Source organism: Chroicocephalus ridibundus, chromosome 1, assembly GCF_963924245.1.
Source record: "Chroicocephalus ridibundus chromosome 1, bChrRid1.1, whole genome shotgun sequence".
NCBI lineage: Eukaryota > Metazoa > Chordata > Aves > Charadriiformes > Laridae > Chroicocephalus > Chroicocephalus ridibundus.
The window spans coordinates 164,919,612-164,934,441 of NC_086284.1; the positions used below are offsets into that span (position 1 = coordinate 164,919,612).

General features: G+C 44.9%; 1 protein-coding gene across 5 annotated transcripts in view; it reads left to right on the forward strand.

Annotated features, from left to right (window-relative positions):
• GRAP2 (GRB2 related adaptor protein 2) overlaps positions 1-14,159 on the forward strand; it is an 87,590-nt gene extending 73,431 nt beyond the window's left edge. For all 5 annotated transcript variants that reach the window (XM_063323705.1, XM_063323692.1, XM_063323715.1 and 2 more), the window contains exons 3-8: positions 1,559-1,650; positions 4,017-4,136; positions 5,881-6,049; positions 7,612-7,743; positions 9,142-9,261; positions 13,027-14,159. In XM_063323705.1, the coding sequence (XP_063179775.1) occupies positions 1,559-1,650; positions 4,017-4,136; positions 5,881-6,049; positions 7,612-7,743; positions 9,142-9,261; positions 13,027-13,206 (813 nt within the window). In that variant the 3' untranslated portion in view covers positions 13,207-14,159. The remainder of the gene's footprint in view (positions 1-1,558; positions 1,651-4,016; positions 4,137-5,880; positions 6,050-7,611; positions 7,744-9,141; positions 9,262-13,026) is intronic.
• Positions 14,160-14,830: the final 671 nt, after the last annotated feature.

Here is a 14,830-nt window from a genome sequence, read left to right on the forward strand (position 1 = left end):
CCTCCTGCTGCTTGCACAACCTGCTGGCTGTCTTTTCTGATTTATAAAGGAGATAAGATGAACAGTATTGATGTAGAGATTAGAAAACAGGAAACATGAGGCCCTCAACCAGCAGTGACAGGAGGAAATCCACCCTCTCACCCCCCCGCTACATCCTTCTTTGAGAGGATGACACACTGAGAGAAACCTGCCAGCCCTGCACTGAGAACCAGCAGGTGGGTCTTTCTGGAAACCTTGCTGCCAACAGAGCAGGGCCTGAGCCTGAGCAGGGTGTAGTTATCATCCCCTTTGGTTGTCCACAGCAGCAAAAAAGAGCCTTAATTGGGCGCCCAGGGACAGGGGAAGCAGTGACTATCAAGCAGGGAACTCCACAGCTTTCTGTTCCCCAACCATTCTGTATCTAAATGCATAAAAAAGGCCTACATGGCAGGTCAGGCAATGGAGAATCAGCCCCAGAGACAGTAGCATCCTGTTGCTGACACCAAGCAGTTAGAATGTGTGTTAGGCCCCCAAAAATATGAGATTGGCTTACAAAACAACTATTATTATTGTTAACAATAGATTTTAAATTAAGTCTTTTCCACTTGCTTTCTCCTTTTAAAACTGTCATGCCTCGTGCTTTCAGGCTCCTCTCCAGAACCAGAGGGAACAGAAACATGTACTATTTCATAAAGCGGAATTCTGTCCCAGGAGTTGGAATGTCAAACAAAACACCAAAGACGGCAACATTTGCAGTAAAATCACAATGTGGTTGTATCCCTGTCCTCTCTCCTCTAGCTTAGGGCTGTATCAGGGGCCGTCAGCCAGGGAGCAGTGAATTTGGCCAGTCCCTGGTCAGCAGTGCAGTCTCTGGTCAGCAGTGCAGTTCCTAAGGACGATTACAGTCAACATTAATGTGAGCACAGTTGAAGCTGCTCCAGTGTGCGCTGTGGGCTGGCTTTCTGCTATCCTATAGTCTCTGAAGTGTATTAGTGGCTTTAAAATACTTTTTGCCTCCTTCTTTTATCTACCTTGGCAAAGCTCAGGGCAGCTGAAGACTTAACCCACTAAATAATCTCTTGCGAAATGACAGTGCATGGTAACATCTGTGCAGTCATAACGCGCACACACACAGAGATATAGCTGTATATCCCTCCATACCCATACCTGTCAGAGGAGTTTTCACAGATGTTTTTTTTTTCTCCCTTGTGAAACTGAGATTTTTCCAGTACCAACTATTAAAAGCAGCGCAGAGAACTCCTTAAACCCATATTAAGTCCTTTAGAGCTGAATTTCTCCATTTCACAGGCATCAGAGATATGCAGATGGCATCCCCAGCCACCTGGACAGGCATTCAGATGAAGGCATAAAGTCAACAGGCAATCCCTCTAATTCTGCTCGGCCTTCTTTGCTGCTTTGTTTGCTCTAAAGTGGTCATCAGCCACTAAGCTTGCTGCACGGTGGGTGGGAAGTAGAGCATGTGTGGAGTTCTCTTCTATTCTTACAAGAAATTCTAGAATCTTGGCTACTTTTGCCTTTCTCAGGAGACAAATTTATTCCATCCATCTCTCCATTGCAGGTTTTGAGCTCCCAGGAAGAGTGGTACAAGGCTGAGCTCAGAAGTCAAGAGGGCTACGTTCCGAAGAACTTCATTGATTTTCACGTTCCCCCGTAAGTGTCACAGAAACTGTGTGCCGCCACCATTGCACGTTTCCACAGAGTGCTGGCAAGAGCATGCATGCGTGCACGCATAAAGGAAGACATGACAGAGGAAGCACTGGTTATAACATACTACAGTTTAAGGCTGGCAAGGATTGCCATAATGCTGTACAAAGTTCTGCCAGCGCACCTTATTTCTACCCTGAAGCATCCTCTGTTCTTTCAGAGCTGAATGGTTCTCAGTGCTGTCTACCACTCCCAAGTGACTCCTTTGTTACTGTTGCTCAGAGGGATGTTGCTGGGATGTGGCAGGAACTGCATTTGGATCTCCTCAGACAGAAGGAGAATAGTCATGATGTGAAGTCTTGGCAACAGAGACACAGGCTGAGCACGAAAGGAAGAGCAAGAGATCTCTCTGAAAATGAATTATAAAAATGTAATTCCCTCCCCCCGCCCCCCGACTCTTAAGTACAGTAACTCCCTTTTCCCGAGCCTGCCATCCGTGTTCCCTCCCCCGTCAAAGTGTGTGTGAGTTCCTCTCGGTGCGCTAGAGGTCAGTGCAATGCTACGCGAAACGTGACAGCTTGTGTTACTCATGGATTGACAGAGATGATAGACCAGACATGCCGCCCTGCTCCCACACACATGCAGGCACACACACACACGCTCACCCTTCTCCATGTTTCGTGACTGCACACCCAAACATAGATCTGTCAGAGGACAGGCATACCTTCGTTTCTCTCTTCCCACCGAGTTAGATGGCATTGCACTTTCAGAAAGGATTGATGGGTGTTAAAATGCATGTTAAATGTGCTGTCCAGCTCCGTGCCATAAATATGACAATGCACGGCATTTTTACAGCCTTTCTATTCAGTTGGCAGAAATGCTCCCTGAAGCCCCTCTGAGTCTTCTCTTTTGAAAACGTGCTGCAGCTTTCAAGGAGAGAACAGGCAGAGCACGCACCAAGCCCAGTACTGCTAGCTGTAACGCACTGGTGCCCTAAGCAGGCAAACTGGGAGCGTATAGGGATTTTGAGGGTACAAATAAATGCCACTGTCCCCTGTGAAGGTGGCACTTACCAGACTTTTTGGACATAAACCAACCTGCTTGGCTGAGCTGAAGGACATTATTAGTTTGCTCTGCAAATAAGGGCTTGTACTTTTGGGCCTCAGGGGGATGAGATCTCCCAGGTAGTTGTTCTTGTTTGTTCTTTCACAGGGCTGTGGCATCACGCAGGGACACTAGCAGCTTCTTTTTTCACACACATTTTTCTCGTCATGCTTTGTCTGTGCAAGAGTTGTGAAGAAATATTTCTGCTTTGATGCTTTTTTAAGTAGTAGGTCTGCACTTTGAAGCAGTTCAGGCCAGATACTAAAACCAGATGCAGGGAAGAAAGCTGTCTCCTATTTTTGATGGGCCTTTTTTTCCCATCTTTGTCTTGTACAGTGATTGTTGAGACTGGTTATCAATGCTGATTAAAGTCTGATTTCCCTTTGCTAATGACACATAGGTGATGTATCATTAGCATGTGATGTACATGTGATGATGGTAAGGAAAAGTATAACAAAACTCGAAAGTGGAAATGAGCGAGCTTGTGAAACTATCAGTCCTTAGTTATAATGCAGTACAGGCAATTGAGCATTACGTAAAGGCAGAAGACTGCAGACTGTAGATCTTATTAGCTGTGGAGTGGATGTGTATGAGTGTACACGATTTTTTTCTCTACTGAAAAATTCTTATTGACACTGTATTATTTTACTATTTATGGTGACTTTCTCATTATTTGTCCAGTGCCTTATAGTGTTGTTTGTTATGCCTGGCTAAATTTACATAAGTGTGCTTATGTATTCTGTGTTTCTGCAATTTTGTGGTATTATAACTCTTGCAGGAAACAATTTATTAGTACTAAAACTTTCATGGCTTGCTTCTGCTAAAAATTTATGTGTGTCCCTTGCAATATATCCATCACAGTCCAGTTATTTTCAATCAGTTTATCAAAAGCAATTTCATATATATGTCAGAGAATTATGTATATATACATGCACATTTGTAATTTAAAATTTCATTGACTAACACCTTACTGTACTATGCCTGTAATTACAGTTTCAGATGAGTGTTGCTTCTCAGCAGGCCAAAACTTACATTGTTTTCTTTGCATCTACATGCTTTTACTGCTCAAAGAAAATGGTCTGCACCCATCAAAACCCTGTACCTTAGCATGTATGTGGCCACTTGGAGTAGTCATGTGGGCTCCTCTGGTCCTTTTGTTTTGTCTTTCCTCCACCCTGCTTATTCATGTTCTCCCTACCCTCAACTTTTTTGTTCCTTACCTTAATTCACCTTCCTTATTCACGTCCATGACTTTTCCCACTTGACAGCTGGTTTGATGAGAGGATATCCCGCCACGAAGCAGAGAACATCCTCATGAGCAAAGGAGTTGGCTCCTTCATCGTCCGAGCCAGTCAGAACTCTCACGGTGACTTCTCTATCTCTGTCAGGTATCTGCTTCTCACAGCATTTTCTTGCTTCTTTTCCTGTTTAATGGTGTCCCTAGCCTCATCTTGACAGGATTCCTAATGTGACGTAGCCTCTTGGGAAGTTTGCATGCTGCCAGTCACTGGCAGTGCTGCTGTGTTGTGAATAAGAACAAATAAGGCATCTGCTTCCCAAATGTGTCTGCCTCTTTTCAAGTGACACAGTGAATGCCCCGTTCCAAAGCTGCATCCCTTGGTGACCTGCTTCTCTGAAAGAGCTGCAGCAAAGCAGAGTGGTACATGGGACATCTCCCACAGTACAAAACATGTGCCTTCTATTTGTTTTATTTCCCTGACAGCTCTGGTTACTGAACTGAAGAATTCTACTACTGCCCATTAAGAGATGACTATTACATTGTTAACTTATTTCCCACAGGTCACTAAACAGCCATTGGACAGGAATGGCTTTTAGTTGCTTGCAGCCCAGCTGCAACTTATTGTAGCCCAGCCCTTCTCAGAGAGTTTGCTTCAAAGCAGAGCTGTTTAAATTATGGTTGGTTTCACAATTTTCAGTCAAATAATTGATAACCAGTTTTAAATTAGAGCAGTGCTTGGCAATGTCTTTTCCAAGCAGTGTGCGCTTTCTGATTCAGGGAGTTCAAAAAGTATCTGAGAGGAATGCAGGAAAACATTCTGGCTACATCTACGCCAATAAACTAAATACAGTTATGTTCCTTCTCTGGCCCTAAGATCAAGCAATATGGCAGAGCTCAGATCCACATGGCTGAAGCTTCTTCACCCCACAGAACAGAACAGCTGTTTTCAAGCAGCTCACTGCAAACAGTTCCTGGTCCGCTCTGTCCCCCTAACCATGGCCCAGCACTACCTAGGGAAGGGCTTTTTGGTTTAGACCAAAGCCATGCTAACACCTTAACAGCTTGTGTGATTATAGCACTCAGTCCCTGCCTGGTCCCTGTTTAGTTTATTTGTGCAGATGTAGCCTCCAAGACAAGCGTTTTGAGTTCCTGGGTTTGCACAGAGCAAGGAGGGGGGTACCAAAACCAGATCACACCTGGTGCAAAGAGAAATTGTCCAATCAGACAAGAGGTAAGGCGAGGGGAGTTGCAGGGTGCAAGCAGGGGCAGAAGGTCGAGACTGTTAATTTGGCTTGCAACAGCAACTAGTAATTCCTTTTCTTTCCTTTTTTTTCTTTTGTGTAGGGATAATGACCAGTAGTAATGCTATTATGCTAGATATTATACAGTTATAAATCTCATGTATGGCTTCATGTGACTATGTCTGTATGTAGTGGTGATGCATGTGGTGTGAAAAGGTATAATACATCTCTTATAGTCAATGCAGACTGGATGTTAACAGGAACCTGCAGAGGCTAGTGGGTAGACTACAACTGCACCTTTGTCTCTAATAGAAATTATAGAATAAAGCTATTAGCTCTCCACCTGTTAGTGGCCCTGAAAGCTCCTCTGGCCTTTATTTCGAAGGAGAGGCTTTAAAACCCTGTGCTTTATTCTGGTAGTGCCTTGTGACTGGGGAGCCCTGCGATGCTCCATATTTCTAAGTTGATGAGTCTTTTGAAACACAAAACCATACCTAGGTCCAGTACACAGAAGGACTGCCACTGCTTTACTTTCCAGATGTCTGGATTTGGCCAAGCAAGAAACTTTGGTACCCCTCTGGAAAAGACTTTTTTAAAAAAGGTAAAAGTGTGATCTGGTTGATGATCTCTTACTTTTCCAATTGGATCCAGGCATGAAGATGATGTGCAACACTTCAAAGTGATGAGAGATTCAAAGGGTAACTATTACTTGTGGACAGAGAAATTCCACTCGCTAAACAAGCTGGTGGACTACTACAAGACAGCTTCCATCTCCAGGCAGAAGCAGATCTTCCTGAGGGACAACAGCCGAGAGGAGAAGGTAAACACAAACTATCCTTAGGAGTTTCTCAATAATAATCCTCTCTATGGAAGGAATTTAGCCCATGAGAATGACTTTGGGTTGGGGGGAGAGTCTGTCCTTGGAAACCCAGTCACATCGCTACACTGGTGGGCCCTGCAACATAGATTTTTATTGGATTCAGTGGTATGTACACTTATATAATTCAGCAGAATTTTCTGATTCTGTTTTGGAAAGCAATAGGCAGTGCTGCAAATCTGCATAGACATGCTTTGCTAAAGGTGTGCTAAGGCCCCAGAGCTGCAATTCTAAGATGCCTTGCACATCCTTATTGAAATGCCTAAATTTCATGAGGGCAGGTACACAGCTGACTGGTAGGTTGTGTCTGAGACAACTTACTACAGTTGAAAGTTTGTCTGCTCAGAATTGTCTGTCTTCTGTTACCTAGCAGTGTGGAGGAACCAAGAGCAGAACCAGGAGCAGTGACTGGTAGGAACTGAGAAGTACTGCTGAGAAGAACATAGCAGATATGGGAACAAGCTGTGCATTGAGGGAAGATGTAGTAGATGTTTGAGAAGGCAGGCGAATCCCAGTCCAATGAATCCCTGGTTTTGTGCCAGGGGAACAAGCAAATAACATAATAGAGACTGCTATGCATTGCACACGCAGTGCTTGGAGTGAACGTGCCTGGTCACTGCACTAACAAAAGTCCTGCTTTACTGGGAAACGGATTCTGGTATTAAATTACCAGGATGTGCAGGTAGAGGCAAGGCAGAAGACATGTGACTTGGTCACTGCAGCAGTAGTTTTATAGGCTGCATGTGGGTCATTCTTGCTGGTTTCAAAGGAGAGATGATTTATTTTTCAGTCTGAAAAAGGGTCTTGTGTTGTTGTCTCATTCTAGACCACTTATGCAGAGCTTTAAAAATGCATTAGTAAGGTATAAAATAGAGGCTATGTGACCTATTGCGAGAGATCACAGCAAAGAATTGTCTGGGGAAGGAGAAAGGAAGACTGTATGCATATATATCAGTAAAACAACCTGTTTGGTCTGACTGTGAGCAGGAAGGGAAAGGGAACAGCATTTGCTCCAAGATGCAGACAGGCAAATGAAAGAACAGGAGTCAAGTTTGCTTTGGCAAACACTTTGTACATTTGTTATGGTGATGGGCTCAGCAGGGTATGTTTAGCACTCATCGCAGCGGGGTTTCTGTTCACAATTCAAATTTCTAGATGCTACAGCCATATGATAGAATGATAGTAATATACAGATTTCAGTGCAGAGACAAATGAAGTCTAAGGGCAGTATTTCCAAAAAGAGCTTGGCTCCTGTGATAGTCCTCACACCAGCCCAGGAGTTCCCCTTCTACCCACTCTTCAGATGAGGAATGGCTATAACAAAGATCTAAAATACGGGATTCCTGATTTGTCATTCTGTTTAGAGGGGCAAGAGCTTTCCTTTGAAAAAGCCTCCCAGGTAAAGGGTAGTGGTAGTGATCCGTGTGCAACGATTGCTAAGCTTCAGTCAAGGATGTGGTGGGAAGCAAAACCTGACTTCACTTTTGTGATCTTTCTTCCATCAGGAGAGGCGTGGTGGGAGCCTGGAACGGATGGCCCGTGAAGGATTCCACCTGGGTGGAGCAGCTGGAGAAGATCATTCTTCTATATCCAAGAGATATGTAGAGCATCCTATCCCCATACTGCAGCAGCAACAGGTACTACCAGGAACAAGGGGCTGGGACATCAAGCCCAGGCACGTGAAACCATTTGCCTTAATTGCTTGGTAGCAAGTGAGCAGTCACTTTGTCAAAAATCTGCCACCCTGAACCTGCTTTAGGAGGCAGAATCAGTTAGGTCTTGGTATGGGAGTAGCAGCGATGACGGTGTCAGCCTGGGGAGCACTTTCAATGTGCAATAAATATGTGAGCTTTTACTTAGTTCTGTGATCCGTGACTGATTGACAAACCAGCAAAAAACAGAAGTCGGTGTACAGTGGCTTTGATACAGAGCAGAAACACTCATAGGAGTGTAGGTCCATGCAGTAAGTCTTCCAGCTGCAAAACCAGATTGAGTTCACTCACTTTCTGGCAAGGACAGGTGAGGTGCAAATTGTGCTCCAGTCTCAGGCAGCCTCAGCAACCTTTTAGGCTGACAAAAGCACAAGTGAGACCAAAGGAGCTTTTGGAAGAGTGGGTGCAATAAAGGAAGCAGCAAGACGGAGAGGACAAGAGCTGTTTACAAGCAACAGCAAGTACAAGCTGTTGTTCTTCCTCCCCTTTGTTGACACAGCTGATCAGACCCTGTGTTACTGAAGCATTGCTGCAACCTGAGCTAACATGATAACAGATTCTGTCACACCGTTATCATAAAAAAGCTTAGTGCATGCACTAAAGGCCTGGAGGGATGAAGACACTCAGCACCTCTCAGCTGTGCAGACAAACGAGAACTTGCTCCCTGAATGTTGCTATTTCCTCTCTCTGTCTGGGCTGATTTGTGTTGATATGATTTCAGATGCATACAGCTTCTTTTCTTGGAACCTGCTTTTGTCTCTTTCCTCTTCGGTTAATCATACTACTGGATTCTCAGAATTACCCCCTGCCCTTTACAGCATGGAACAGCCCAAATAAAAATTGAAGTCATGAGTCCCCACGTACAGTGGATGCATCCACATCAGCATCACTGCCATTCCACCAGGGACAGAGGAAGAGCAAAGAGTGGGAAGCACTGGGGTGTAGTAACTCCAGACAGGCAAAACTGCCCTTGGCAAGCATGGCTTTTCATCTGTGAGTTAGAACAGCCTTAGTTTTTTCCTCCCAAAGTCCCACAGGCCAAAAAAGCCCCTCTCTGACCACTTTTGCTAGCTGTGGAACACAGCTGAAGACAGTCAACTTCCCACTTCTAAGAAGAAAAATACAAAATAGAACAGTCTAACGCTTCTTCCATGAGGGGCATTGCTTGCAGGACTGCAGCTTAGGGACTGTATTGGAAGCAAACATCTAAAATTATTTACTTCAAGGTTGAAACCTGACTCACTGGCCACCACTGGCTCCTAAAGCCCCTCATTTATACATCTCAGCATATTCATGACTTTTCTCTTGCTGTTGTCTTTCTAGGATAGATACGGTGGGAGTCTGGACAGGAAAGATGGGCTGTATGGACTAAGGGATCACAGCCAAGGAAGTGCAGCAGCTATGCAACGGAGACATACAGACCCACTGCACCAGCAGACACCGGTAGGTGATGTACCTGAAAGTCCTCATCTGTGCTACTCAATAGGTCTCTTAGAAATGGTCAGGCACTCTGGGCAATGTTACCTGCACAGAGGTTGCGTGAGGAATAGTATGTTAAGCCTGTTGGGACATATCTTGGAAGATATTTCTGAATCTCAAGACTCTATTCCAGCCACTTGCATCTGCTTCTGCATCGACTCTCAGGGTCGGACTATGGTGTTATATGAGCATAGCTCTAGGACTGTGCTCAATGCCAGTCTTGGTTAACATGCAGACTTAGTAGAAGAGGGAATGTAGCATAAGCTCAACACAATAGGCATCTGGAACACTGTGAATGAGCCCAAGTTCACCCATGGGTTTGGATCAAGCATGGGTCCGGTCCAGCAGAAGACATTTCTGAAAACCTAATGATCTTTAACTAGAAGGGCTTCACATCCACTGATGAAAGGGACCGTCAAGTATCTTTGACACCACAGACAGGCCTTCCTAAGCACAGCAGCTAGATGTACAGTACTCTTTTTAAGTCCTATGGAGAGTTGCCTTGTAATACTGTGCCATTCTACCGTGCTCCGTCTGTCTTGTAATGCACTTGTAGTCGCATTGTCTCTTCCACTACCTTTTGCTTCAGTCCTGAGAAGACCTGTCATCACTCAGTTCTACTTGTCTGCACCTAGCACATTCTCTCAGACCCACTATGCCATCAAAGTGGGACTCACCTACCTGTCACCCATATCTGTCAGAACTTCTTAGCACAGTGTATGCGGGTAGGATCCAGGTATGTCTCTGCAGACATGTCAGACTGCTCCCCTACCTGGATCCATACCTGGCAGTTGACCTTAAGTACCCACCTGTTCAGCAAATTCCCACTATGTGAATGTCTGCATAGAGCACGGTATCTTTCTCAGCCTCAGCCCGTGATTCCACTGACAACTCCAAAGTATTTCTCTATCAGCTCCTATGAGTGTGACCTCAGGCATGCACCTCTTCCTTGAGGAGATGTACATCTTAGCCCAGAATCACCACAGAACCAAGATCCAAGGAGAGAAGGGAAGGACAGCAGGACTTTATCAAGTGTGAGAGAAAGAGGACAGATTGGATTAAGAAATTTGGAACAAACTGGGAAATGGGGTCATGTCTCCTTTGGGCAAAAGCCCCAAATCTTTATTATAATCCAGATCAAAATACAATGGCTTTTATCCCTCAGAGGGCTGTGGCAATGAATAAAACATGCCTTTGCCTGACACACCCTCTGAGTGATCTAGAAGCCACCAAATCCAATTATAGGAAGGTCTATATGTCCACCCAAATAACTAGGAGCCATGTCTAATCAGGGCCCTGAATGGAAGATTTAACAAATGTTAGTCTGTCTTCAAACAGATCTCTCCATCTGTGCCCACAAAACATACTTCCCAAATTGTATATGACCCATGGTGTGGGTACCAACAATTTCCCAGAAAAGAAGCCCATACTATGTCCTTTAAAATCTGATTTCTAGTCAAAATGGGGGATTGACTGCAAAGTCTCTTATGATGAAGTTCTCATAAGAAAAAAAACTGGACCATAGCGCTCATTAAAGTGCAAACCCAAAATAAACTGATAAACCCAAACAGTTCCTAAATCCTTTTGATGTTAGGGGACTGACCTTGGGGAGAGTCCAAAGAAGTTCCTGAAAGAGCAAATATCATTCTTTACAATCTTTACTAGACTTGCTTGTGTGCTGGCTCTCTGGGGGAGCAAAGTCCTTCCCACTGTAAGAGAAGATCAGGTTCATGACCACCTGAGGAACGTGAACATACATAAGTCTATGGGACCTGATGAGATGCATCCCAGAGTCCTGACAGAACTGTCTGATGCAGTTGCCAAGCCAATCTCCATGATACTTGAAAAGTCATGGCAGTCAGGTGAAGTCCCTAGTGACTGGAAAAAGGGAAACGTAACCATTTTTAAAAAGGGTAGAAAGGAGGACCCTAGGAACTACTGACCCGTCAGCCTCATTACTGTGTCTGGGAAGATCATGGAACAGATCCTTCCAGCAGCTACGCTAAGGCACACGGAGGACAGCGAGGTGATTCAAGACAGCCAGCATGGCTTCACCAAGGGCAAGTCCTGCCTGACCAACCTAGTGGCCTTCTAGGATGAAGTGATTACATCAGTGGACAGGGGAAGAGCTATGGATGTCATCTATCTGTACTTCTGTAAGGCCTTTGACATGGTCCCCCACAACATCCTTCTCTCTAAATTGGAGAGATATGGATTTGATGGATGAACTGTTCAGTGGCTGAGGAATTGGTTAGATGGTTGCATCCAGAGGGTAGTGGTCTAGCAGTTCAGTGTCCAGATGGAGATCCCTCCACAACTGGTGTCCCTCGGGGCTCTATACTGGGACTAGTACTGTTTGATATCTTCATCAGTGACATAGCGGTATCGAGTTGCAGTTGACACACCTGAGGGATGGGATGCCATCCAGAGGGACCTGGACAAGCTTGAGAACTGGGCCCATGTGAACCTCAAGGTCCAACAAAGCCAAGTGCAAGGTCCTGCATCTGGGTTGAGGCAACCTTTGGTATCAATACAGGCTGGGGGATGAAGGGATTGAGAGCAGCCCTGCCAAGAAAGACTTGGGGGTACTGATGGATGAGAAGCTGGACATGAGCTGGCAGTGTGCACTTGCAGCCCAGAAAGCCAACCATATCCTGGACTGTAGCAAAAGAAGCAGGTCGATGGAGGTGATTCTGCCCCTCTACTCCGCTCTGGTGAGACCCCACCTAGAGTACTGCATCCAGGTCTGGAGTCCTCAGCACAGGAAAGACATGGACCTGTTCGAGCAGGTCCATAGGAGGGCCGTGAAAATGATCAGATGGATGGAACACCTCTCCTATGAAGAAAGGCTGAGAGAGTTGGGGTTGTTCAGCCTGGAGAAGAAAAGGCTCTGAGTCGGACCTTATTGTGGCCTTTCAGTACTTAAAGGGGGCTTATAAGAAAGATGAGGACAAACTTTTTAGTAGGGTCTGCACCAACAGGACAAGGGGTAATGGTTTTTAAGTAAAAGAGGGTAGATTTAGACTAGATATAAGGAAGACATTTTTCATTATGAGGGTGGTGGAACACTGGAACAGGTTGCCCGGGGAGGTGGTAGACGCCCCATTCCTGGAAACCTTCAACTTCAGGTTGGTCGGAGCTCTGAGCAACCTGATCTCATTGAAGATGTCCCTGCTCATTGCAGGGGGAATTGGACTAGATGACCTTTAAAGGTCCTTTCCAACCCAAACTGTTTTATGATTCTATGTATCCCTCAGTGCTCTGCTGGCCAAGGACACATTTCTATACCTGTATCAGCACCAGCTCACCTTCATAGAGCCATTCACTTATAGTGTACAGCCTGGCAGGAGCTCAGGCAGGAGTGCTCCCATATGTGCTCCCATAACTGGCCTCAAACATGGCTACCACAGTTGATCTTACAGAGTGGAGGAGACAGAGCCATGTGAACGCTATTTCTTAAGGCCCTGCTCTCAGTCTGACTTTTCACCTTGTGGTGTGAATACCCATGAACATAGTGAGGCTGCTGAGAGCCCAAGCACCATCCCTTGGGTGTCCCAGTAAATTGGTCTCTCCTTCCTGGCATCTTGGCCACTTCCTGGTTTAATTGCAAGATTGTCTCAATTTCAGCATTGCTTGACCTCTCTTAGTGAACATACTGGGGCATAAGAGGGGTGAGAGGAGGAAGATTTGTGGCTCATTGTTCTCTGATTGCTTCTATCTCCTTTCCAGCGAACGCTATGGGTCCGTGCCTTATACGACTTTGATGCTATGGAGCATGATGAGCTGGGCTTCCGCAGTGGAGACATCTTAGAGGTCCTGGACAGCTCCAACCCATCATGGTGGAAAGGACGCCTGCGTGGGGAACTGGGTCTCTTCCCTGCCAACTATGTCACACCGGTGCCTCTGTGAGGGCACCATATGCCCCAGAAGGCCATATTGGAGCTGCTCTTCTGACGTGACAGGGACAGAGAGGGAGTGCATCTTCCCTTGCCCCCAGGACATACGGTGTTTTTGTTTTTGTCTTAATTTATTGGCAATTGATCTTTCGAAATGTTGGTATGAAAGGGAACCCTTAGAAGGGATAGGAATTTTTTCCCCTATTTTTCACATCTATGAAGCAAAAATCATGGACTGTTCATTGAGACCTTGCTGGATCCTCCCTGCCCTGTCTCTTCTTTGGCTAAGTATGGATAACTTCCTGCAATTAGGTTTGTTCTGTGGAAATGCACCTCAGATAAGTCAGGCTTCAGTATTCAGGTAGCCGTACCCATTCCTTTTGGATCTGGTAGCACGGTCTCTTCAGGCTGTATTTCACCTTTCTTTCAGAGGTAGGAGCAACACCCAGGTGAATTAAATGATTGTTGGTAATCACATTAATCTTTCATGTAAGGAAGGAAAGTGAGGGGGCTTTAGATTGAAGTACAAGGCAACCTTGGCTTTTCCAAATAGTTTCTGGCTTACCCCTCTAGTACTTTCTGTGGGTATGGACTGTATGAACATACCAGACGAAGGGAAAAGATGCTGTAAGCTTTTCTACAAACAAACCAGTGGTGAAGGTATGGGAGGGTGAGAAGCTACTTTCTTTGCTTCTTCTGGTATTCCTGCTCTTCTTTCTGCACCCCATAACAACAACTTGTCTCATTTTCAAGCTGCTCTCTGAGATACTTACACTTCTGTTAGAAATCCTGGTTAAAACAGTTCTGGCCCTTCAGCTAAATTAATATCCACTGGATCAGATAACAATGGATATTCCTCACTGCTTCCTTTTATAAAAATGAATTGGGGAGGGGTTGAAGAGAAGAGGTTTTTCTGGTTTGGTGGCAGAAGTTCTTTCTCTGAGAAACTGGGGTGTTCGGGATCACTGTGTAATCACTGTGTACACAACGCTGACTTGCTAGTGAATGCCTCATCCAACAGGTTAAGCTATTACTTCACAGTATGCAGAGAATAAAGTTGCGGCCATCAAATAGTCTGTTCTCTGTTCCAGTTTCCTTTGGATGAAATAAGATAAATGAATAGGTTTTCAAATCATTGCTGAGTGAATGTCCAGATGTGATACAAATATACTCCAAATGCACATTAAAAAATGATCCAGACCCTGTGAAGGAGACACTGCTGCATAACCGCTGCTCAGGCAAGTTGATACTAAACAAGCTGTCTGAATTTTTCACAACATGTGGGACCTCGGCAGTCAGCGAGGAAATGATGATTTATCATTCTTGGGAAAGAAAGAAAAGGCAAGTGAAAAAACTCTAAAAACAAATCAGGTCCAGGAAGAAAAATGTTCTTATCTTTTGTTAGTCCCAGTGGGAGAAAGATAATCCAGGAAATAGGTTCTCAATAAAGACCAATTCAATGTAGCTGGCCTAAATAAAGCTGCCAGCTAGACAGAGTAATAGCATTGTCAAATTTTTGAGAAAACTCCACCAAAAGCAGATTATTAATGGCTGAAGTAAAATGAGAATAATTAATAAGGCATATAAGCTCTAAATAGAATAGAAAACTTTGAAAGACACATTAAGAGCTTATCTCC